The sequence below is a fragment of the Podarcis gaigeae genome (genome assembly GCF_964106915.1).
Source record: "Podarcis gaigeae genome assembly, chromosome: 5".
NCBI classification, from domain to species: Eukaryota; Metazoa; Chordata; class Lepidosauria; order Squamata; family Lacertidae; genus Podarcis; species Podarcis gaigeae.
The window spans coordinates 70,618,189-70,645,497 of NC_139681.1; the positions used below are offsets into that span (position 1 = coordinate 70,618,189).

The 27,309-nt window shown below is 40.6% G+C and overlaps 1 protein-coding gene across 3 annotated transcripts in view; it reads right to left on the bottom strand.

Moving 5' to 3' along the window:
• Positions 1 to 4,272: 4,272 nt before the first annotated feature.
• PAX3 (paired box 3) overlaps positions 4,273 to 27,309 on the bottom strand; it is a 105,908-nt gene continuing 82,871 nt past the window's right edge. For all 3 annotated transcript variants that reach the window (XM_083742118.1, XM_083742117.1, XM_083742116.1), the window contains 4 exons: positions 25,079 to 25,244; positions 24,026 to 24,240; positions 7,845 to 8,091; positions 4,273 to 5,778 (listed from right to left, as the gene is read on the bottom strand). In XM_083742118.1, coding sequence (XP_083598244.1) covers positions 5,744 to 5,778; positions 7,845 to 8,091; positions 24,026 to 24,240; positions 25,079 to 25,244 — 663 coding nt within the window. In that variant the 3' untranslated portion in view covers positions 4,273 to 5,743. The remainder of the gene's footprint in view (positions 5,779 to 7,844; positions 8,092 to 24,025; positions 24,241 to 25,078; positions 25,245 to 27,309) is intronic.

The following is a 27,309-nucleotide window of genomic DNA, read 5'->3' on the forward strand; positions in this document are numbered from 1 at the left end:
TTCCTGTTCCTCCTGCCTCTGTTCTGTCTGATTGTCCCACCTCCTAACAACAGGGCTCATCACAGCCGAAATAAAGAGAACTAAGGCAATTATCACATGTGATTGTTCACATAGCAACCTTCTTTAACCATTTCTGCTGAGCAGGGCAACATCCTATGCTTCTTTATAAATTTTGGAATCTAGTTCCTTCAGAACTGTAAATGGCCTTTGGTTGAACTTGCCAAGTTCCCAAAGCCAATAAAACTTCCCAGTTCTTCCAGGTCATGTGGTATCTGCAACTTGCCACTGATATTACAGTGGATCTTCGTAGACATTTCACAAGTGTATCAGCTGCTGAAGTGTTGCCCTCCATGGCTTTTGCATCAGCAGCTATGATGTCCCAGCCTATGATGTCAACTACACCCAGCAAGACTTGAGCCTTACAGCTGATTATTTTCGCAACACTGGAAAGCTTATGATTCTACATTCCAAGCTTTGTGGGCAACATTTGGACACCTTGTTTGAGCAGATCTGTTGAGTGGTCTTTGAAGTCCTTCACCAGAGACCTCCCTAGCAGGATGATAACTTGTTTTCCTCTAGAGACAAAGGATCTCAAAGGTGAGTTTTGCCAATGACATAAGTGTATGCTAATTTCTCAAATAAAAAGCATAACAAAACAGTTAAAACAATAAAACCCCAAGTTCAGTTCAAGGGAATTCTTGTTTAAGTAGGTGTCTGTAGGAGCCAGCAGAATGAGCACTGATGGGCCTCTCATATTTCAGCAGGAAAGGCATTCCACAAGAGTAGCAATGCTAGTCAAAAAGTCTGTTTCCATGCTCCCACAAGCTGAAAATCGTCATGCAGAGAGAGAGAGAGAACCAACTCAGACCCATTGAAATCAATGACTTTGTTGAGCATCATTCTCCATCAATAGCAAGATATGGATACAGTACTGTACCATTATTTCTTTGTGAACCATCAAACAAGCTTCATTGTGAAACCTGGGTTACGTTCCAAACATTTCACCTAACTGCACCTCTCCATCAGCATGTCTTGGGAGAAGGGCTGCCAGAAAGAAAATTGGTCCAACCTATTCTTGTGGCATTGAAAGCAGTACGAACTGCTGAGATGAACATTATTGTCTGCTAATGTATGCAGCTTAAACTACTGTTGAGGCACATGAGCAGGGGGCATTAACATTTAAAATCTTGACCATAGATATGGGATCAGAAATTAATTGAAATGCACATTACTGGGGGGGGGGGGACCCAGGAATCTGCACCTATCTGTAATTTCAACCAGATGAAGTAGTCCTTCGAAGAGCCTTGTTCTGCTGAGAGGGAGCTGATCATTCATTCAGGAATCCCTAGTCCAAGGTTTCCCAAACTTCCTTTGCTCATTGACTCCTTCATGAGTTTATAAGGTTCCTGTTGATCCTAACCCAAATTCTTAGGAATGTAAATGAAATAAATGCAACAAATAGCACCTCTAAACATTTTTTTTCCAGTAAAGAAGCACGATCTGTTCTCATAAATTCATTTTCCACCCATGGTCCCTTTCCAACTCCGTGGTCCTTATTCATCCTCCTGTTTTGAAACCAGCAGATCCCAAGGAAGGGCTATAGCTCAGAGGTAGAGCATCTGCATTGCATGCAAAAGATTCCAGATGCAATACCTGCTATATTTTGTAAGGACTGGGAATTTTCCCCAGTCTGAAAACCTGGAGAGCTGCTATAAATCAGTGTGGACGATACTGAGCCTGATGTACCAATGCACTAATTTCATATAGAAATTTTATTTCTTAAAACCTGATCTGCCCCTGCTATGCCTGCTTTTGCCTTCTCCACTGCAAGACGATGGAGAGGCAACCAGAGAGGTATCTGCAGCTGCAAGGAAGATACCTCTATAGTCTTCCTGCTCTACCTGCAGAGGGGAAAATCCACACTATTCCATGGACTATAGGATTGCAGCCTAAATCAACTTTAATCCAATACAAATCAGATAAAACCCACCTTAAGCATTGCTTTTTATCTACCCTGTTTCTGCTTCATCATTACTTGTGGCACACAAGTAGTCTAAAGATTGTTGCCCCTTTGCAAAGCAGCCTGGCATTTGGGGCATTATGTGCATTTAAAGAATACATTGTAGGCAAAGGTGGACACTATCCCTTCACTGCACACAGAACAGGGTAGTACAGCATTCCTTTTGCTGCCCAAAGAAAAGAGGCACGGAAACAGGGAAACAGGCAAATATGCTCACCATATGAAAACAGTATAAGAGCTGCTGAGGACATGGAATAGTTAATGAAGCCTCTGAGCTGCTTCCAAGCTCAAGACAAGGAAGCTATAGTTTTGCCCTTATCAGCAGATGTTCTTTCATATTTGTGCATCGGGCTAACTTGATTAAATTAGCCCGTAAAGGTCAAATGAAGTATGTCTTCCCCACTTGTATTTTGATTTTTCCTGACGTTGCCTGATAGGTTTGATAACAAATGATGCCTGACCACAATGGTTTTGCGCTTCAGACATTTGAGATGACATAAGCTCACAGGATCATTTACCTTTGCAAAAACCGCTTGACAACAGAGGGGTGTGGGTGTGTGTACATGTGTTTAACGAATGCATTTTAGTTTCTTCTCATTTTCCTTTCTGTACCATAGGATCAAAGCTTCAAGGCTTAAACTGAGTAGAGGTTGATGGGGGAGGTGGGGCTTAGCACAAGCCTCCCTCAGGCATATAAAGACCGCTTGTGGTTCTTGATGGTGGCAGCAGCTGCGTCCTGGCAAGCTGTGGAGGGGAAATAAACTCCACGTGGTTGGCTGGCCAGTGTCATCAGCTCCAGCCAGCTGTGGGAAGTGACAGAACTCCTCTACCTCTTTTGAATCGGCCAATCAGAGGTCAGGCTGTGAGGTGGGAATTTGGAAAAAGGCCTGGGTAAGTGTGTTTCCACTCATGTCCGGGTCTAAATCATGGTCCCGTCTCTGAAAACCAGCAGAGTCTCCTTCCAGCAGCGCAGTTGGCAATCCAGCAGCGCAGTTGGCCATCTTTGATGTGCATCATATGGGATCCTTAACTCAGGATTGACCCTGATAACTTTATCAGCCAGCAACCAGGTTGGCTGATCCAGGATACATAGCCGATGCCTGAGCCAAAGACTTCTTGCATCTGTAATCAGTAAAGTTGAGGCCATTTCGATCCCCCAAATATTGTCATGTCGTTTATTGCTTCCTGTGCCCCTACCCTGGCAACGTCAGGCTTACCAAGACATGGCCCACAAAATAATTACAAAGCAGAAAACACCTTTAAGCATATTCTGTCACTGTTAGTAGCCACAAGCAGCTCCTAAAGCAGGCCTTTCAAACAACCCTGAGCTGAGGCTCACTCATTCCTGTTTGAGAGCATAGCAGAATTGCTCTGCAATAAAGCAAGGGCAAACTGATCTTTCCCTGATGTGAGCATGTGGGATATCACAACACAAGCAAAGATGGTGTTGGTAGACCAAAAGATGGATTGGTAGATGTCTTCAGATATACCAGTTAGCATTTTCATAAATTCCATTGGACATGTCATTCTGAACCATGCTTAAGTGTGATGTGAACATGGCTTATATTTTCAACTCGGATGGAAGCCAGTTTGAGGGAAAACATATTGAACTATAGTATTGTTCAAAAAACTACAAGGAAGTATATAGATTCTGGCTAATATCATGTCGACATGGCTTCAAACACCAGTGGTGGGAGCATGTTGGAATAAACAATAATATGTACACATCCTAGGACCAATTAAAACTTTTCTCTTGTGTGCTTGGAGATTTTCTCTCTTTTCCCTTCAAGTTGTGGTCCAAAACACAGCATTTTATAAATCAAACAAGACTGGAACTGCATGGAACGTGTATTTCTGACCTTGGACTGTAGGTCCCTTGTGAGTGATGCTGCCATAAGAAGTTTCTTGGGGAAAGGGTTATAGTTTAGTGGTACAGCACTACAGAAGGTCCCAGGTTCAACCTGTGACATCTTTTGGTGGGACTAGGAAAGACATGGAGGACTTCTGCCAATCAGTGTTGACAAACTGAGCTAGATGAACCAATGGCCTGAGTTGGTACAAGGCAGCCCCCTGTATTACTGTCATTTTACTCCCATTACTCTGTAGAGTGGATTGTACATTGGTGATGCTTTTTTTTTGGGGGGGGGGAGAAGCACTAATAACACTAACAACAACAATACTTCCTGAAAGCCCATTGATGCTATATCATTGCTGCTTGCACAATTTATGACCAAAAGCAGTGAGTGCTTGGCAAGTTTTCATAGCTGTTTATTCATTATAAATAGTAAATATTTACTGCACTTTTTTAATATGAGACTTTTTTTTTTTTTACAACACGTGTGTTGTTGGTAGAGGCTGTAACACAAAGATAGTATTTCTTTTGTTCCATCACCCTTTAAGACCAATCTGAAAACTAATCTCTGTACCTAGTCTTACTAACTCACTATTTTCATTGAGTTGAATTCTATAAGGAATGTATTTGTGCCCTACCTCACTCATTGTTCCAAGAATAAAGAAAAATAAATAACACTGCCTTCCATCTTCCTGTCCCTCCTAACATTTCAAAACACAAATTTATTGACATTTGAAAATGTCACAACACAAAAAACGTATGTAAACCTTGGTTTCCATTGGATTTTCCTTTATATATTGGATGCCACTGTATAATTTAAAATTACATGTCACCTACAGAGACATTGTGATTTATGTCCTGCATTTTGCTAATAATAATAATAAATGTAAACATAAGAATTTTAAAATGTGTTGTCTCCCCAGAATGGTCACTGTCAAAACTAAGAAACTGGAGATCATTTAAAGAGACTGTGACACCTCAGCATATTAAAAGAGTGAACTATGTACTGAAAAAATAAAAGTACCTGGAAAAATATAATTTTGATTCTATATATAAGGCCTTGGATGTTACCAAGGCTTGGTGAGGTACGCCATATTGCACTTTGTTAAGCAGTCATGGAAATCAAAGGTATTCTGTATTGTTTGTTGTTGCTTGATTCTTCCAGGAGGTATCACGGACTAGGAAAACTTCACACGCACAAAAAACTTTTGCAAAACTTTTCTTCATGTTACACAATTATTTCATTTGCTGCAATGAAGAAAAAGAAAACCCTCGCATGTGACATTTATCAACAATATGATTACAAAGAACAAGAAGATAGCCAATAACTTATTTCTGGAAGTCTTCAAACATCTAGTCTAGCTTCCTACGGACCTTAACATTTCCTTTTGAGTTTCCAGTGTGTAAAACAGTGTTCTCCTGCCCGTGCTTTGCAAACTGAGCAGAGTCAAAAGTCGGCATCAAATGTCAAAAATGGTTTGAATTTGCAGAATATCCCATGCCATATTCTAGAACACGGTGTGTCCAAATTAATCCATGCCTCTTCGTCAACCTAAAAATGGAATGTTTACTGCAGCTCAGCAGTTTGAAACATTCTGCCATTTTTTTTCTTCTTTATACAAATCAGTGCTGAACTGTGCTGCTTTTTATTTGTGTTATGGCTCATGGTCTTTGTCTTCCGAGCTGCTTTACCCAACATGTCCAAATGTCTTATTGAAAGCATTGATTGGAGGAAAAAAACATAACAGTCCCATTATCTCTTGTATGATCACTCCGTTCTGGGCCTCATTTTGGTGAGAAGATCACTCCATTCCAAATACTGGAGTGAGACCAGGAACAAGGCTGGCTTTAACTTGGAGTGGGCAGTTCATTTATGCAATATCTGGCTTCAGATAATGAAAGGCACCTGTAAGAAAAGAAAATAGCAAAAGAAGCTTTTTAAGTCATGCTGTGACAACCTCACAGCAAGGGGCAGTGTCAACTACAGGTTGACATTGTCATATTTAATACTGATATATCAAAGGAAAGGGCCTAATATTTTTATTTTTAGGACAAGTTTGACAAAACTCTATGTATCTGGGATTATATACTATAATGATTCTTGAGCTGACCTCATTAAGAACATGTGTTTCTAATAGTGGAATGCCAGTGGTTATTTCATTTTGGACAACCCCTCTGTTTTACCTAATGGCAATCAGGTTTCATGTCTCAACAATTAATAACATCAAGATGTTGTTGACATCACTTTAGAAAATAATTATGCAGCAGAAATCTTGCTGGAACAATCCACTGTCTTAGCAGCAAATGTAGCTCTACTATGAAAGGAAGAAAATGAATGTGCTTCACCATCACTCTTGACTTACATGTATTCTTGTTATTTCTTCTTATGGGCAAACATTTTCATCTTGTTTTGTTATTACAGATGTATGCATCACTTTTAATGGTCAAAATAAGACTCCTTTTGTTTTGTAGGAGGTGTTAATGGTTTGAGCAGCCCAATAATCTTACCCAATTTAAAATGGGTTAGAAAATTGACCATTGTTTCATTTTTAAGGAAAATATTTTTGTCCCAGACGAAGAGAGAATGACAATTCACACCTGAATGTTAGTATCTCTTTTGGAGGGGTTGTATACAACCCCTTTGGCCATTCCCCTTGGCAGGAGTGAATGAATTTTGTAACTATGAAGTTTTTATTCTTAAATATCACTAACTTTATTATAGGGCCTACCTACCTGTCAAGTTGTGCACTGAAATATGGTTTTGCTGCCCGGATCACTCTAGGAATAACATGGCCCCTGGGAATACTGATATTTGCAAATTCTATACTTAAGTCAAGAAGAGTTAGATTAGGTATAATTTATCATGTCAATATATACAGGCTATTATAATCTCTGTTTTACAAATGCAGAATGGAGGCTTATAGTGCAATCCTCTGCCTGTTTGTTCAGAAGTAAGCCCCATTGATTTTAATGGGATTGCAGCCTAAATGAAATTTACTTTGCCAAGGGGGAATCTGTGGCCCACCAGATGTTGTTGGGACTGCAACTCTCTCTCTCTCTTTAAGATTATCTTTATTGAATTTTTAGTTACATATTATACATACACATAAATTATATTTCACTACAACTCTCATTAATCCTGACTATTGGCCACACTGGCTTGGGCTGATGGGAACATAGTCCAGTAGCATCTCAAATGCTGAAGGTTCCCTACCTCTGATATAACATTCATTCATTCATTCATTCATTCATTCCTCTGATATAACAACCACTCAGGCTAAAAACAGGTTTGGACTTGGATTCTCAAGAACTATGATGATGATGAAATGTTTTTCATAAACTTGCAAAATTCCCATCATTTATTTATTGTAAAATGTCTAACCCCCTTTTGAAAACACACACACACACACACACACACACACACACACACACACACACACTATACAGTTTAAAGATATTAGCAAAATACAATCCATAAAAAGCCATGATAAACCATTAAACATACATGATAAATTAAAACAGCATGAAATAGCACAGGTCGTCAGGAAAGAAGGGGTCTGTGTATTAAGAGAGCCTCAAATGTTTTGTCTTCAACAGGAGACAGGTTCTTCTTGCTGTATCATTGAACTCAGTAGATACTATTGAGAACTGAGCCTCATAACTCCACCCTTGAAGCTTCATAATTCTACCCTGGGTACTGTTTTTGGCTCATGCTAGAGGATGGACCAGTTCGGACAGTACCAGGGTGGTCCTAACTGGCATATTGCATGGAACTGGCACAACTCAATGATGTCTCAAATAAGACCTGTTCAACTGTTGCCCTGCAATGCTAGAACAGCCTTTCCCAACCTGGTGCCCTCCAGACAGATGATAATTGTAGTCCAAACCATCTGGAGGACATCCAATTACATGACAAAAAGACAGAACCCCAAAACTGGCTTTTATATAGATTGATCATGACCTAATACTCACTTTGTCCATATTGTCCATACTGATATCCCGTGACAGGGTCCATACTATAACCAGTGGTGCTGTATGTTGGTGGGCAGTACGACTGGGATGTAGGCAGGCTATCTAAACTTTTCATATGATCTAGTCTTTGACTACAGCTAGCCGATACTGTAGTGGTCGGTTCTAAACCCCCAGTTAATGGGGACAAGGCATAGTCAGTTTGGGGCTGGTGAGGTACACCACCATGGTTAGTTAAGAGGCCCATTACCTAAAACAAAAAGGGGGGAAACGGTTAATAGACATGCAAAACTATACATTAAGCAATCCACAAGAATATTAAGTCTCTAATTCTTGACATTCAAATTTCAAGAAGAAATAGATATGGCATATGTTTAAACAGATTGACTGGCATCCCTGCTACATCACCACCACCCAAATAAAATAGTATCTGTAGTGTATAGGAATACCATTTATTTGATTCTATAATGACTGATCACATCTCACAATGGTTTTAGCCTCTTTAAGCTCTATGAAAACACACACTGAGACTAGTTTCACTGCAGTTATTATTTTTCATTTGCTATTTATTATATTTTACACCCCACTTTTCTTCTAATGAGCTCAAGTTGGCATACATAATTCCCCGCCTCTCTCCATTCTGTCCTCATAGGCTGAGAGTTGGTGACTGGCCAAGTGAGGATTTGTCCCTGGTCTCACATGGCCTAGTTTGACACCAAAACCATTACATCACACTGGCCCTCCCAAACTAGTGCTCTCAAATGGATAACCAACTTTGGCCTAATAATTCAAAAAGTGGTTTCACATAGCTGGTTTTCCTATCAGAAGATTTTATTGTTGTTATTATTACCCCCAATCTCCTTCTGAAGGAACTTGTGGTCTTCAGATGTTGTTGGACTGCAACTCCACCATCTCTGAGCTGGCTGGGACTGATGGGTATTGGAATGTAACACAGGTTCTCTGTCCCCAACGGCTAGCATAAGTATTTTGAGGATAATTGTATTTGAATTCAATGGCAATCTGTTTACTAGGAATTCAGATCACTGAACTTGGTGAAGTCTCCTTCTGAGGAATGTTTGGAGTTGTGAGATTTGTACTTTCAAGACTCAGAAATAATGGATTGCAGTGGGAGGGGAGGACTTCATTTTGGGCCTGAGTTATGTAAAAAACAGTAAATCTAGAAGATATTTATTTTGGCACAACCTTCATGATTTGATTAGAGGCTAAAGTACAAATTATTTATCAGAAAGTTAAAATTCTTCAATGAACTGCATAACAATAAGATTGTTAACTTGATTAGCTATTTGGAGACAGGTTTGCCTATTTGCTGTAGTTAGCATGATAGGTCAAATCCTGCTCATCTTCAGCTCTGCAGTTTTGCAAAACATTTCATCTGACTGATGCAAATGCAAGATCCCAGCTAAATCCAGTTGCTGGGTTGCTTTAAAACTGAGATGTAAGGATCCAAGCATCACTCACAGAACCCATTGCAACCTCCCAATATCAACACAGTTGCAAGTTTCTTAGGGTTGATTTTCTTAGGGCAAAAATGGCACTTCTACATGTCTTTGCAGTTATTTGGAACAGTCTGCTTTGTCTTTGAAAGCTGTATGCCAGCCTTGTGCAACTCTGTTCAATCCATGTTTACTCAGATACAAGTTCCAATAATGGGACCTGCTCCCAACTGAATGTTTATAGGATCACAGGCACTCATAATCTGGATGTACTTCAAAACATTCCCTACTCAGGGTAGTTAAGAACATATGAAGAGTTGTTTGGATCTAGCCAAAGGCCCATCTAGTTCATCACTCTGTTCTCACGATGGCCAAGCAGATGCCCATGGGAAACCCACAAGCAAAATAAAATAAAATAAAATAAAATAATTTATACCCTGCCCATCTGGCTGGGTTTCCTCAGGCACTCTGGGTGGCTCCCAACAGAATATTAAAAACATGATAAAACATCAAACATTAAAAACTTCCCTAAACAGGGTTGCCTTCTGATGTCTTCTAAAAGTCAGATAGTTGTTTATTATTGATGGGCCCTTGGAACTGGACCTCAGTGAATGATGGGAGTGGAGACACTCCTTCAGGTATACTGGGTCAAGAACATGAGCACTCTCCTCACATGTGATTCCCCGCAAGTGGCAGTCAGAAACATACTGCCTCCAACAGTGGTGGTAGAACATAGCTGGTAGTCACTGATGACCTCATATTCCATGAATTGCCTGTCTGTTGGCTCTGTCTATGAGATCAACCCAGCATTACCATGCTTCAGAGAAACAGTGGATGTGGTGGTGCTGAGATCACCATTATCATCAGGGCATCTCATAAGATTAGGACTGCCTGGAAAGTGTTTTTAATTGCAATCAGGGCAGGTGGAAATCTATTCCCACTGTAGAAATTACATAGGCCAGATTATCCCATCATTAATCCTGAGTAGATCTAGTGAAGCTCTGTTATGATATGTTGCCTTTGTATCCCACACTTCTTCTAAGGAGCTCCAAGTGGTGTTTAAGCCCATGACTAACTTTTTTCAGGCATTATTACCATTAAGGACCAGAGCGAGCCATTTCATTTCAACAGGAGATACTCTCCATTGTTTTTGAGGAAAATTAGACTAACTGGCAGCAGCTCTCATCTGGAGATGCCAGAGATAAAACCCAGACAGTCCTCTACCAATGTTTTATCTGAAATTCTGAAAGCCAGAGTGGTGTAGGGGTTAAAGATGGATCCCTGGGAAACTGGGGTTCTAATCTCCACTCAGTGATGAAGCTCACTGGGTAACCTTGGGCCACTCACTGTCTCGCCACCTAACCTACCTTACAGGGTTGTTGTAAGGAGGAAAATGGAGAGAAAGAGAGCTTGGTGTGCCACCTTGAACACCTTGGAGGAAAGGTGGGATACAAATGTAATAAAGAATTTCGGGTTTCACTTTTGATGAATAATCACCATTCACCAAATTCTGGATGTTCACTGAGAGGCACCCATTTTGCCATGCCCACATGGTAAAAGTGGACTTGCGAGGTGAATTAATTTCATTCCCCCCCTCCCCATTTTAACCAATGTTTGTTTCAGTCATCTTTGCCAAGCGTTGGGCACTATCTAACATATCCACCCACACAACACTCGTAAATAACTAATCTTCATGGATGGAAAAACAATAATATAGAATCAGAGCAAAAATTGTCATATTGGAAATACTTCCAGAGTCTTTTGGATTCGTGCTGCAGTTGATTAGCATCTAGGTAATTAGATTTTGGGCCCTTTCTCTTTGAAAGCTATAAGGCAAGTAGCCTAAAGGCAGAAACTCTCTCTTGCGGTATGTGTCGTGACCTTATAGCACCAGTACAAGGAGTTACAGGAAGGGCATGGCTGGCTTCACCCTAATCGCTCTGTTAGGAAAGCAATTAAAAGACTTATCCTGAGACATGTTGAGCACCTCTACTTCCCAAGGACTTTAGAAGTAAATGATGCACAGCAGGGCAGTTAACCTATAGACCTGCAGATGTTGTTTAACTACAACTCCTGCCTTCCTTGACCATTGGCCATGCTGGCTGGGACTGATGGGAGTTGGAGTCCATCAACTTCTGGATCCCCTCCTGATGGACAGGCCAAGATAAGCAGTACATTCTACACCTGGATCTAAATTTCTAGAGATGTGAACTGACTTGCAGTAGGGATTTTTCCAGCTACAATTCTGTGGCTTTTCTGAAAGATTTCCATATATACATATATGATTAAATAAAAAAAAACTATAAAAGGAGAACAAATATATGGTGGCATTAAAGAAACAATGAACTGTAAAAAGAGAAACAATTGTTTCTCTATAATGTATACTGTTTTTTGTTGTTGTTTTTTTAAAAAGCTAAATCTATTTCAGGAAAAAAGAATTCTATTTTGCATTCTCTGTTGTGCTAACATGACATTTTAACAAGCTGATAGAAAGTGTAGGGAAAGTTGTTTTGTCCTTGTATTATGACATTGTTGTTTTATTTAAATGTTTGTTTTAGGCATTATGTGTTTTAAGGATCTTTCACTCTGAGCTTCCAAGAATGAATGGGAAAGGGAAACATGAATATGAGATACACAAATTTTAGCTATTTGGAGATATAGTTCCATTCCTGCTAAATGGTTTCAGAAAGCCAGCAATAAAAAACCCAGCAGTTCAGTTGAGGGTTTATTTCCTCCTGATGGGATTCATTCAGTGCTATCTTCACCACTTGCATAGAATTTGGTTGCACCCAGCATATTGCTACACTGGGTTCCACTCCCTTTAGAATTAAAATCCAACACCCTTCCACTGAGGCCAAAGGTCACACCAGATGTTGAATATGCTACATATTTTACGTGATTAAAGCACAGGAGGAAATAAAGTATTTCCTATGTTTTACCTAACTTCAATATTTACTTCAGAAGGGATACAATAGATGCCCTCCAACTGGTGCATAACCTTTGAGTTTACACAACTAATGATTGCATGCCTTATTTGCACACACCTATGGCCCTGGATTCTCATGTGATCTTTCAGCCCTGCTGAATCCACGTTGCTATTTCCTGCCAAAGTTTCATTAGGGCTCAAATTTGCAATATACATATATAGAGTGCTATTTTTTTAGAAAAAGAGATGCCAGAACTCACCATGAACACTTAGTTCCTGTGAGTTCTGGCTGAAAAAAAGCCCTGCATATATGATTCAAAAGCACCCTGTTTACTCGCCCCTAGTTTTCCTGGGGATACAATGGATGTGTGGACCCTCCAGACTCAGTAGATGTAGAACATCATGTGCAGAGGTCAAACAAAGCGTGTTCTCCTTCACGGAGAGCACATGTTGCGGTGGGAGCCGCCAGGACACAGCAAAGTTGGGGGCGGGCTAATTGACCGTCGGCCACTGATGCAATTGGGGCTTCCCTTGTTGTTGGGAAGAAGTTAATGTTGCCATTTGTTGATTGACAGCCAGAAATGCTAAAACTTTTTGCACGAGGCTAGGGCTTCCTCTTTTCGCCCATGCATTGGATTGCCCGTCCCTACCTCCTTAGAATAGGGTTGTTCGCTTTGACCTTGCTAAGCCTGTCATGGGGTCGTCTGCTTTGGGGCAGGGGCCCGGTAGGAATTTTGTCCATCTGGCTGATTGGCTGGGGCCATTGCATTTTTGCCTACTGCGTAGCAAATCGTTACAACTTGTAAGGTTCGCGGTTAGGCATTGGTTTATGGTTTGGTTGGTTGAGGGGCATGGATTGGCTGTGCCTGCCCCTCTAATGCTGCTGCTGCAAGGGATTCCGTTAAAGGAATTAGGGGCTAACTATTGCTTGTCCACTCTGTCAAGGGGGCTCGGGCCATAGCAATGAGCTCCAGGTTGCATTTGGGGAGGGCTGAGGGCAGGTTCCCTGCTCTGACGCTACCCCCAAGTGTATTCTCCTATTCTGAGTTTCGCATCGTGCGGAAAGTCAGTCTGTCCCCCATGGTGGGGGCAGATCGTCGCAACCAATGCCTAAGCAACCACTCACAAATTTGTATTTTAATAAAGTTGTGGCCAAAATTATGCCAAAAATCTTAAACAAAAATTCTGTGTGATGTGTGAGTTATTCGGGTGGCCCTGGGGACCTCGACACGCAAATAAATTTAATGATACTGAAAACCCATTTGTTAATATTAGTTTTCAACAAAATTCTGTTGCTTCCAAAAAGCCAGGCAAAATAGTGTTCTGATCTTCTGAGAGAAACTGATGTGGACTTGGGATCACATTACGCAAGAAAACTTGCTTCATATATGCCGAATGGTTTCATACTTTCAACTGCCATTTCCCATTATCAAATATGTTCCATCCATCTCTGTAAGAATACACTGTGGGTCCCACTTTTTACCTTGAGCACAGGCTTCCAAGCATAGAATACTAAGCCTGCCGCTAAATGCATTGAACTAAGAAACATCCAATAATATACAGAGATGCTGTAATTTCCAGAAATAACAAAGAAGCTCAGCTGGTGTAAATGCCCCATCCCCACAACAGCTGAAGAGCTGACCCTCTGTATTTAAGCTGAGGTGAGTGATGAAAGCTTAAATATATGTAGGCAACATCTGGTTTATTATTAGGTTATTATGGCAGGTCCATCTATCCTGAATAATGTAAATCCCGCTAATCTGAGAAAAAGGTTATTTCATTGAAATGAAATGCGATGCCACTTAACATGATTAGTATTATAGCAAGTTGGACCTACCATAGGCATCATAAAACCCTCACATGTTTTAATTCATTTACGCATGCCTGCATCTAATATGCTCTGTGACCATGTCTGCAATTAATATGATTTATGGGAGGCAAACACGTTCTATATTTTGGGGTTACAGTTATACTTTTCCCCCTCCCTCCTCTCTCACCCTGATTGAAAGATTTAATGAAACAGCACAAAGAAAATTGTTGGCTGTTAACGTATTAAGTTGAACTGACAGGATCATGAGTAAACTTTGGTGGAGTTAATGATATCCTCTTATCTGACCCTGACACATTTGCAGCATGTAATTTACAGAAGCTCTGTCCAGGGAATCTTGACAAATGCTCCTAACGATGTCAGGGCAGTGTTCCATTCTAATGTAAAACAGATGTGGGTCAGATACCCTCATTCATCACTACACTGAACATTTCAAACTGCTGCTAAGATGGATGGCATTACCTGCTGTGCTCTCTTTTCACTAGGAAACCACCTCCCCTTTTGCCCCGGCCCTCAAAAAAATTACGCCCCTCAAAAAAAAAAATCACATTCTGCAGCCCACCTCTTCAATTCTCACGGTGCTTGAACACGTGTCAAGGACTACAGCCTTTAAAGTGATCATCTCACCTCAACCATGAACTCGCTTAGGAGTTCTCTTTCAGCCTTACATATATGGTGGTAAATGAATGATTTGAATAGAAACATCAATGAAGTAAGGATGGGAAGTCAAACTCTTAAAGGAATACTGTATTGAAACTGAATCGGATTTGTTTAATTGTTTGAAAACTAATAAAAAATTATGAAGAAAAGGATTGCATAAATAATGCATGTGAATGACTTGATAGGCACTATATAATTGCTTATCTGTGTTCTTATCATCACCATCATCAATATTATAAGCCACAGCTGCCATCATTTGTTCAGGGACTATTGTCCCTAGTCACTCCCTCACATTTCTGGAAACTCAGCTGAGTACATGGAGCCCAGGGAATTCCTGCACCTCTCAGGAACAGGGAATGTCTTTAGCATAAATAACATAAATCCGGGCTCCATGTTTCCTACATGATCCATTAAGATTGCTTATCCAGCTCTGTGCTGAGATTTGCCTCTTGTTGCAAAGATAGTAGGAAAAGTCAGTGTAGCCGAGTGGTTAGAGTGTTGTACAGTACTAAGATCTGGGAAGCCAGGATTTAAAGCCCCACTTAGCCTTGAAGCTCCCTGGGTAAGCTTGTGCTAGTCACAGTCTCTTAGCCGAATCACAGGGCTGCTGTGAGGATAAGGTGGAGGCAGGGGGACCATGTACCTCACTTGAGCTGGAAAGATGGGATATAAATGCGATAATAAATAAATGAAAAGCAAGTAATAGGTGAACGTATCATCGCCCTGTTAAAATTCAGCAACAGTTTTCTTTCCCTCTTTCTTTCTCCACTTCTCACAAGTGTCCTGAAAGATATGCAAGAGTTTGAAACCTCTTTTATACATATCACTGGTTAACTGTCGCAACAGAGAAGTCTCTCACTAAAGCGAATATGTGGGGATAGAGAAACACAATGAAGAGTTGTCAGTCCTACTAAAGTCAATGGGGTATACTTGGTTTTAGAGTTAGGGTGATCAAGCAACTAACATATTATATCCAAAGACCTTCACTGGGTGCGGGTTGTCCTGGTGGGCAATGCTGTCTCTCAATCCAAACTATCCAGTCTGAAAGCAGACCACAATAGTGGTTCTTCAGGGCCTGTTACGATGCTGCACATCAGATATATGGTCTCCTTTGTCTGTGTTAGCCAAAACAAGCTTCATTCCTTGCTTCCTTGGAAAGAGGAATGATAATACTGGGAGGAATTGTGCACTATCGCACATATGCTACCAAACATATTTCATATTTCAGCTTAGTCTGTAGGTCTGTACTTGATACTCCCAAATCTAGCTATGTGTGTTTCCAGAATCACTGAATGTTTTCCAAGAACCTCAGTGGCTCCTGAAACTATCAGTTGCTCCAATAAGATCTTGAACTTTTATTTAAACGAATGTTTCAAAATGGCAGCTTTAGAAATTATTATTATCATTGCTACTACTGTTTAGACTTGTTAGTGACTTGTTACCCAAAGATCTCCGAGCAGCTTACCACACACACAAACGAAAAGCCATAATCCCAAACAGTCAAAAATGACAAGGCAATGCCACAATCATGAAATGTCATTTAAAAAGAAGAATATTGACTTCTTTACAGGACATGATAGTGCAGGCTGTAGCTAGGGTGATTTTCCTAGATTATTTTAGATTTTAAATCTTTAAAATGAGCAAGAACTTCTGCAACAGAGCAAAGTAGGGAGGGGAATGGCTGGGAGTAGGATGCAAGAACAGGAAAATTGCCCTGTATTCTATTTCAGACTTTGGAAGAGTAAAGTCTTAACCTTTTGATCTAATACTTACATGCTGAATCAGGAGCCTTATTGCATTGACTGCAGGGCCATTAAGACTTAGCACCTCTTGCCTACAAATTTCAGGCTTTACAAGTGTTTGCCAAAAAGAAACAGCACTAAAATACCACAATCTCATTTGCAGGAAAACAGAAATAGCCTGCAAAGTATGTGCACAGAAGTCAGAATAGGCAGCATTATCACAAAACATACTGTTTACCTACATTGCACATCACCAATTGCCATTCCAACAAGACAAGTTAAAAGCTTTGTTTCATTGGCTCACACCCTGAGATGGGGGGGATTTCTTTTTAAAAAATACAAACATAGGCAATGCTTGACATTAGATCTTGACACCATTAATCACTTCCTTGTTCCTGTAAAGATTGGCCATTTGTGACAGAAGAACTCTCACCACCACCGAGTATTGGTAATAATGAGCAAAGCAGACAGCAAAGAAATAGTCAATCAGCCTGATGAGAAATGCAGGCCTTCTCAGAGTTGTGAGAGAAGCCAAGACTGGAGAAGGATGTTTTTAGGAACAGCTCAAAATTAAGGAGCTGCTGGGCCTTCATCATGGAGTATAAATACCATTTTGGTGCATACAGATGGGAACAAACTGTATAGGGCCCACGATAGGATGTGAAGAGATCAAATTGGAGAGTACTGATCACTTATTTTGAGCACATCTGTGGAACCCATTCCAGCCCAAGGGCCCATATTGCCTCCTGAGAAACCATGCAGGGGCCATATGCCAGTGGGCCAGGACTAGAGACAAAAGTGGGAGGAGTAACATGTGTAAATTTTACCTTTGGACAGTAGGCTAGTTTCTACACACTCAGACCCTGCTCTCTATTCTCCATCCAGGCAAACATCAGGTGTTCTCAAAGTTCAAGACACATTGCAGCCATGAGGGAGTATGACCTGGAGACAGCCCCAAGGGCCAGAGGGAGAGGACTGGAGGGCCACATTGAACCCCTGGCTCTGAGATCCCTGGCCCCTGTTTTGTTAATTTAATTTAATTCCATTTATGATTTACCAATATAAAAATACACGATGCAATTTGACATACAGTGGTACCTTGTTTTGTGCATGGGATCCATTCAGGAGCCCCGGTTGCTAGCCAAAAAGGACACAGGGGAAAGCGAGCGGCAAACCCAGAAGTAACCTGTTCTGGTACTTCCAGCTTTGCCATGGATATTCGCCGGAATGGGCGCTAGACAAGGCAGACGTTTGTGGAGGTATTACTGTAGAACAATTTAGCATTTAGAGGCTGGATTCAATCCCCCACCCTCTAAACTACATGCAGGCAGCCTATGGGCCACATGCAGCTCTGGTCAGTCCTTTATGCAGTCCTTCTACCCCACCTCAAAATGTCCACTGCAACCCAAAGGTTGCTGCCGGTGTTTAAAGATTGCCTTCCAGGTCTGCTGCCGATACCTGCCAGCACTGATCTAACCAGTTGCTCTAGTCTTTGCCTGCTTCTCCCAGCAGCTGCTCTGCTCTGGTTGTCACTCTCAGAAGACTGACCACAGAGCACCTCATTAGAGCACCTGGCACTCTAAATGGTTCTCTATGGCAAAGCATTATAGTCAATTACAAAGCTGATCAATAATAAAGTAAGGAGGGTGTGTGTGTGTGTGTCTGTGTGTGTGTGTGTGTGTGTGTGTAGGCACATCTGCCAAAAGTCCCTCATGGCAAAGGCACCTCAGATCCCCAGAACAGAGGGAAGAAAGTTCACCTCACTGCAGCTTCTCCAACACACAATTTACTAGCCGTTATGGGGCTTTTACCGTAGCTCTTCTGCCCCCCCCCCACACTCAATAAAGACACTGTAGCCCTTAATTCCACAATCATGTGCCATTTAAGGCAGAGCAGGCCACACAAACACTCTGCCATCCTTCTCCCATAGAAGCACTGCAGAATTGACATGTCAAATTCCTACCTGTAAATCCCCCAATACACTCTCCTCAACTTCCAACAGCTGGCCTTTGAAAGAATGTCTGCCTGCCTACCCACTACTAGAGTCTTTCTACAATGGCCTGTCACTACATTTTCATTTTCCAGCTCTGTTCTTCTCCCATGAACCTTCCCCTTGCTGTTTCAGATTCAGTGCTGTGATGTTCGTTTTTTAAAAAAAGTTTTGTAATGTTTTGACAGTTTGCAGCTACAGGCAATTCCCCACACAGGGGTTACGTTCTGGGCCCCCGCACACATAAGTGAGACCGTGTAAAATGGGAGTACCCACGAAACACTCTCTCTGCCGCTGTCTCTTCAATCCATACCAAAAATACCAGTGCTTTTTTTCTTTAAAAAAAATGTTTAGGGGTACTCTCATTTTCCTACTCATATTGAAATACTGCCCCTCAATGAGGCCAAACTTATATTCACAAAATGTTTAGGGGTATGCGTACCCCTGCATCCCCCCAGAAAAAAAACACTGAAAAATATTATATCCAAAAATATCCCAAAGTAGAATTGAAGCTCTGGAGCTGGCAGGAGGCTGGAAAAAGTGGGACAACATATGCTGCTGCACTACCTTGCATGTCAGCTGTTAGACGGGGAGGCTGAGCAGCCAAAACAAGCCCTGCTGCATCTTCAGTCTCTTTGGGGCTTCCTCTGCCCTCACTGACATCCTCTTCAGGCCCCGTGGATGGTATCCTTGCAAGTCACTAGGACTCTCCAGCTTTCTCCCCACCATTTCTGGGTATGAATTGAATTATTGAATTATTTCCCAGTGCCACGCATATAAAGTGGGGTGGGTGGGTGTGCTTACGCCTGTATTGATAATGCCCTCAGTCTCCCCTTTCCCTCCCACTCCAAGGATCAAAAAACTACACACATGTTAAGGACCTTCTTAAACAAGATACATAGATTATACAATGCAATGCACACTGGGCATCATACATAGTACAGACAGCATGCTAGCACAGCACCCAGAGAAGTACTCAGCGATCACAATATCCCCACCCTTCGTTCCCACCATTCCTGATCACAATCTCCCCCATAACTGTAATTTGACCTTTCAAGAAAAATGAAGGTACCTGTATCTCCCACTGCAACCGTATTTCTTTAAAGGACAAATAACAGAAATAGTGTCGGGGAAAGAAAAAGAGTCTTTCTGCACTACTGCTGTTCTAAATGTATTGACAGTCATCCACAGTATTTCAGAGACAGAGAGAAAAGGATTGGAAGATCTAGTCACAAACCTTCCACATACAATACATATCAGCCTCGTCTTTGCTTATGCTTTTTGTATTTAAAAAGTTTATATATAAAAAGTTCTATGTTGTGTAATTTTATAATGGTCCATTTAATCAGCAGAAAGGCGTATAAGAAATCCTCCCGAAAAAGTGCCAGAGCAGAATGAAATTGAGGCACCTAACAAAAATGCTACTCAGAAAAGCCACAGGAATTATGGGCCTATGATGAGAATCAACATCAGAAGGGAGTTGATTTACAGCAGCTGAGAAGGTTTCACGTGAATCTTAAAGCAAGACATTGTCTCTCCTATTGCATACTATGCTGAAGAATTTGCCATAAATCCAGCTGGTGTAATGTATATCATACTCCTGTGGTGTTTGCCAAAGGGATGTAATTGATGACAAGGATCACACAGACATAAATGTTCAATAAGAGGGAAAACTGAGGAGGAACAGTAGCTGATTGATAGAACACGTGCTTTAAATGCAGAAGCTCCTAAAATCTATCCCTGGCATCTCCAGTTAAAAAGAATAGGTATCAGATGATATAGAAGATTTTCTCACCTGAGGCTCTGAACAGCCACTGCCAGCCACTTACAATTATCTTTTCTGTCAAAAATATGTGTGCATCTATTTCAATTTATTTATATTGTAGCAATTCAAGTCTTTATACAATGGATCTTTTCCCAGGAGAATTCAATGCATCAAAAGTTTCTAAAAAGGTATCTTCAATAGTATCCTTTTAATGGGCATGGATACACAATCCCATGTAACTGAATCAGTTGCAAAGTGTGCCTTTCAAGCTATAATGATATCTAAGCAATCTTTTACAGCAAGGGTTCCTAACTGGTGGTCCACAGACCCCAGGGGGTCCACGTAACCCACCCAGGGGATCCATGTCACCATTCACATAACAAAAATTGCCACAGAGATAGCAAACTTTTCAAAAATAATGTGTCCATGGCTTGGCTGGTGAAAAAACAGCAGGTCTACAGTACTTAGCTAATTGGGAACTACTGTTTTACTGAACTGTTAAGTGGTACTGATTTTTTACCACAGCCAGACCCATGGATTCACGTTTATTTTCCTTCCAAAATCTAGCCTCATAATAATTGCTCGCTCAGCAGAACTAATTAAATGAGAACAAAAATACGGATTCTGCATTTTTAAAAAGTCATAGGTGAGTAAAACATGCTTGGGAGATTCTGGTGTCTGGAAAACATAGCTCAGATCCACATTAGGTTTGACAGACGCATTTTATTTCTAAAATTCTTTCATATGGCAATATGTGCCATTGAAGTGAACCATGAATTCTAAACCCCTCTTGGTTTCAAAAAGTCTCATTCCCCATTCCTCCATTTACTGGGCCAAAACAATTTTTTTTCCATTAACCAATCAAATCTGGAAGATATGAAGTTGTGAACTCCAGACACGCCAAAGGACAGTTATGCATTATTGAGTTGGAAATGTCTACATCCAACTGAAATGTAAACAAAGTACATGGAAAGACAACCTTCTTTAAAGCTTTACCCAATCCTAGGCTACAATCGTATGCACATTTGCCTAGGAGTAAGACTGGTTAAATTCTTAGGACTTACTTCTGAGTAGACATACATAGGGCACATGAACTGCACAAGTGGAAGATTATGTAGGGTTGCCATATTTCAAACAGTGAAAATTCAGTTGTTCAGCTTTTTTGGAAAAAATGCAAAAAATGCTGTTTCTGATTGGATTTTCCTGGGCAATTTCAGCCTGCACACTGCTGCCAAATGCAGTATTCCGGATATGTCCGGCAAATTCTCTGAACTCTAAACAGTCCAAATAGCAATTCAGACTTAACATGGTCAAAAGGACTACTGCGGACTCATCATGATAATGAATCAGCCAAAGTAAGACAGATGTAAGTCACATTAATTTCAGCAGGCGACCTAAGCACATGCTTCAATGTCTCTCACTGAAACAAGTGGAATTTAATAGTGCTTGACTTTAAATTTGAATTGGGGTACATTCCAGATAAACAAGTTATACAATGAATCCAGATCTCTTGTCTTCGAATTCATTGTGAATACTTAATTCAAAACTTCCAGATTTGACTGAAAGTTTTGATTGAAATGTTTGATTCCCCTCCCAACACACAGAGAAGTTATAATTTCTAAAATAGCAATTGCTTAGCATTATGGAAGTTCTGAAATGAAGAACTTTGACTAACTGATCTTGATGTTCCAAAATCTGTTTCTGCTTTGAAACATAGATTTAGTTTTTAATTAGTTGTTTTTCTAAAACAAGAAGAGAGCCACAACAAATTCTCTTAGAACACCCTCTTTTTCCTTTTTTTACTACTGCATATTTGAGTATCTACAAGCACCAGTCTTTGAACTTTCTTCTGAACCTTCTGTTCCCTGAACACTGTCTCCTTCTCCACACCATTCCATAACTGGATTCTGAAATGGCATCCCTGATCCACGGCAATGAATTCTTAGACTCTATACCTTTTGTAAGAAACTGAGCTTGCTCAGCAATGAGCCACCCCCTGAACAAATGTTATCAATTCAAGGATCTCAACTTAGAATCATAGAATCATTCTATGATAATCTCAGTGCTGAATAAGTGAGGTTGGTTTATTTAGCGGGAAGTTGACTGTGGCATAAGCAGCCATGTCCATCCAAGAAACTACTTGATCCAAATGTCACAGGACATATCTGTCGTTGCTCTTAATTTTATTTTCACAATGTAATAATTTTGTTTTCATCCAAGAAAACATTCCCTGTTGCTGACAATGGCATTTGCTTAGTTTTGATGGATTAATTCTGAACCTCGGAAATGTTTTATATTTAAGTCACGAGAACATTGCACACTGTGAGTCTAACAGCATAATGAAATGTCAAGCCTTTTGTTGAGAACTGCACTTGAAAATGGAGATTCTTCAAAACCGATATTAATTAAAGTCTTACTGGAACTACATCCACTTGTTTTCCTATTGGTTTCTTTTTCTGCTAAGGTCTAAAGCCATAAAGTTTTGCATCCCACTATGTGCTATACAGGGATCTCTGAAACTTAATTACATTTACTGTTACAAAAAAGGGTTTATGAACTCTTGCCTTTAGGCAAAAATGTTTATTTCATTGCCTTTGCTATTCATTCTTTTCAACTTGGTTGCCTTTGAACTCTTCAGCTGCACAGAGTTATCACCGTGGTGCAGAAACCAGGAAGTGTACTCCCAAGATAGAAACCACAAGTTGAAGCAAGAGAAGGAGGCAAAGATATAGGAGCCGTTAGTTTGGCCACCCTTTGTGCTATTAAAATCTCATTTTCTGCCTGTTAGACTGCCCTCTCACTGCTTAGGCAGTGGTGATAGTCAGTGATTAGTGTGTAATTGAGTATAATTGTCTTTTCACTTTTCATTTGTGTCATTCCAAGCTTCCCTCTGTTTGTTTTTTTTATAAAAAAGAAACCCACACACACATACACACAGAGAAAGAAAGAGCAGAGAGAAGATAAAGCCGTTAAAACTCTCGCTCTCAGCCCTGAAGAGATCCCTGATTGTAATTATAGATTGCATCCCACCCCCCTTTGTGAAATTTGCTCAGGATTCAGTGGACAGCTCTCTCTTCTAAACACCTGTGCTAAATCCACGCTAATAAAATAAACTACCGAACATTTTAGCAATTGCTAATAATGTCAACCCCAAGGCAGATGCCAGAAGTAGGAAATTTAACCAACCTTCTTGACACTCAATTATCAAGGCAATTTATTAACACGATCATCCAGGGAAAGCTCATGCAAATTAGGAAAACAATTATGTCCTTCAAGTAGTTATAGGCTTCCTGGGTGCAGTAATGCTCTTAATTTATGCATTTACAACTCGATTATGGCTCAGCCTGATCTGCATTGCTCATCAGCTGAGCCAGGAGTAACTTGTATGCTACTTTTAAGGTTGTGCGTGTGATTTTCTATTCATTATTTTCTCTATAAGTTGACAAAGAATTAAAACTCAAATCATTGTCTCTGGAGATAGTTTTCATTTCATTATTTTTAAAGATAGAAATGAACTAATTTTTTTAAAAAAAACATTTATAAAAGCAGCGCATCAGAAATGCTTGACAATTGACTGCATGCAGAAAGTTTTCATGATTACATTAAAAAACATTGCCTAAAACTAAATATAAGCTATGACTTTTGATTCAGCCAGTAGGAAGGGGGGGTAGGGAGGAAACCAGCAAACTGAAATCATGTGGCTTATATAAAGAATACTTTATGGTTTAAATTTGGCAAATCATTGTACTATGGCCTTGGGGAACAGACAATTTAGTTTGGGTATACAAAAAATCCTGTGTCTGAAAAAGCAGGACTGACCTGGGGTGAAAGGCCGTTGCCAATGGCAGGGTTCATAGGATTTGAAGGCCCGGGTGGAGGCACAAAGCTGTCTGTATAGCTGGAAAAGCCATGCCTTGTGCTCGGGAGGCAGTACGCGGAGCTGCTTTCTGGGTTTGATGGCAGGCTGCTTTGGTGCACAGTGCTTGGTGGCAGAGGCTGAGGTCTGTGGACTGTACTGCTTGGGTCTGACACAGCTGCAAGGAAGAGACAATACGTTTTGCAAATCGTCCAAATTTTCATGTACAATTCTACACCGAGAAACTTATTCAAGAAAACAGTAAACCAGGCCAGATAATAATATTTAATGCTATTCAGGTCATATGCCATGCCTTGGGCTTCAATGTTCCCCCTCATCAATCTCACACTTCAGCTGTCTCCCTCATAGCCTGGTTCAGGAAAACCCCAGTTCTGTGTTAGTTTGAAAGCAGGTAAACTATGGGTTTAGCAAACGAGAAAGTGAAGGAGTGAATCAATGAATGCAAGGAAAAGAGAAGGCGCATAAGCTCAAAGCATGGTCCCAATGGCAAAACCGTGGCTTATATGTTTACAATGGGCCATTAAAAGAAACTCGTCTAACACAGCAACAGAAAGTTCCAACAGAAAGTTCCACTAACTTCTAGAAAGAAACTGAGAAGCAGTTATCACTCATAAATTCAATGAATATTTTTGCTCAGGCACACACATCTTGATGTGGACTAATCCATTGTGATAGATTTTTAAAAGCTAACTACACTGATAAAACAGAATCTGGCTGCTTTATTTAACTTCTTCCCATTCATACCATTCTAGGGCTTACACATGCTGTGTTATAAATTAAAAGTAAGGTTTTAACTAAGGGGACCAATTCAAATCAGCTATATCTTGGTTTTCAGAAATTAGATGGACTGTTGGTCTGACTTGATATAAGTTGGCTTCCTAGGTTTTTATAGTGAAAATATCTCTTAAGAAGTTGCGTTAATATTTTTAATACTGCCCAGGGATAGAAAACAACTGAAAACACCAGTCAAGAGAATGTTCTGTTTCCTACTGTACCTTGTGGAATAGAAGTGGGCTGGTAGGAAGATTCTGATAGCTGGTACGTTGGCAAAGTTGGCATGGCACTGGGTGGGAATCCACCTGGGATCAAGTGATTGAAAGCCATCAGTTGATTGGCACCAGCTTGCTTCCTCCATCTAGCTCGACGATTACTAAACCACACCTACAAATGATTGGAAGGGAAAAGAGACATTAAGATGGTGCTACAATCAATTTTACGTCCATTCAGCATTCGCCAAACCACTTGGCACAATAAACTAGGCACAGTGGTACATTCCCTCCTTAACTGGATTACTGTAATACACAGTCGCTACACTGAGCTGCCATGGATGGGCCTAAGAAAGACCGAACAAGTGCAAAATGCAGCAACTCGTGGGAAAGTTGATGGCCACAAATATTGCATCTATTTTAGAACAGCTGCACAGGCTACCAAAACATTTCTAGCTAAAATTCAAAGTGCTGGTCATTATAGCCAAGCCCTCAGTGGCTTGAGCTGAGGATGTCTAAATGACAACTTCCTCCCATAACCAAAGATGGAGAAGCCCCTCTTTGCATCCTGTTGTGGGCTAATGTCAAACCTAACATGCCAGGGTGCATTGGAAGGCCTTATCTGTGGGAGCACCCCTTTTTAGCAACCACTGCAACCTTTTCATCAGCCTTCATTTCTTTGTTGATGGGTGGCTTTATCTTCCATGTTGTCTCTTTTTCTGGGCTTATCCCCACTTCCCCTTGTTCTGATGCTTTCCCCTGGGAAAAACCACTCTTTAGCGCTCAATTGGAGCGAACAGCAATTCAAGTATTCCCCAGATTTCCATTCCCTAAAGAGTGGGCTTTTCCATGGAAAGGAGCGGGACAAGGGGGAAACCACTCAGATCCATGCTTTCTAGGCATGACACAAGCAGAAATGTGGCTAAGCTCTTATTTGAAATTGTTCCGACTCTTTTGTTGTGTTTATTTCATTGGATTGTTTGGAATAGAATTAGTCACCATGAGTGCTGTCTTATAGGAAAATGTGCACTATCAGATATTTTAATTAATTAAGGACTCCTCTAAATAACCCATTTATTGGCCATTCATCCTGATTTGCTTGCATAAAGACTATGTTTGGTCTTTACTGACCATTTGTTCTGATACATTTGCAGGGGTATAATAAGCATTCATACTTATTTGCTTGCCGAGCATGTACATGTCTTTCTGTTAACCATTTGTTCAACCCACACTTTTCAGCGCATTCCTCCATCAGTTTCTTCATGGAAATCATTCCCCTCCAGCTGCTATTTGCCCCAGGTGTGCTACTTGCAGTGAACAGCTACCTGTCTACCCACCTTGTTTTCATGGGGCTTGAATTCATAGCCGTATAATTCTTGAGAGCAAACTATCCACGTGTAGACCACATCAAGACTTCTGCCTGAAACCCTGCAGAGTCAGGGTAGATAATACTGAGCTAAATGGAACAAGGGCCTGACTCTGTTTAAGTAGGGTTGCCCTTTTGTTCTTTTTTCTTTGGGCCAAAGTTGTTGAACTATTTTTAGTTTTGTCTAAAGTTGTTGAGCTATTTTAAAGGAAAATTAAACTGCTGACATGGGTTGCCATATGTCCAGATTTTCCTGGACTACTTTTTTTGTTTTTTTGCAATTTCCACCCAGACACTGCTTCCAACTCCAGTATTTCAGCTATGTCTGGGAAATTTTTGACATACTGCAACCCTAGTTTAAAGCCATTCATGTCCCCTTCTCAAATTTATGATAGGTAGTGGGTGGGATAAAAAACTTGGAACTTCTAGGCTTGCTGCAGTGATTCTCCTGACCACCTCCAGTCCTACCATCACCATTTTGTTAGTTATGGGAGCAGAATTCCATGATCCAGACATTGTGCAGAGTATGAATCAATAAGCTCTGCAAACAAAGAAAGAGCTCCAAAGCTTTACTGCAAACTGTCTTTAAACTTGTTACAAAAAAAGTTGTAAATACAAATAAACACATTGTTCTTAAACAATTAGCAATGTCATCCAATTTTCTTTTACTTGTTAATATAGTCCCAGAAGAGATAAAGAGAGATACTGTACAGATCGGGAGAGAGAATCAAATAAGCAAATTGCTTCTTCAGTGTGCTGGTAGCTTCTGAGACCCAGGTTGCCAGGGATGAGTCATCAATTAGCATAAAGAGTGAATCAAAGACTCCACCCTTTTGTTTGCAGCTTTAGCTGCAGAAGCACCTTTTTGCATTTG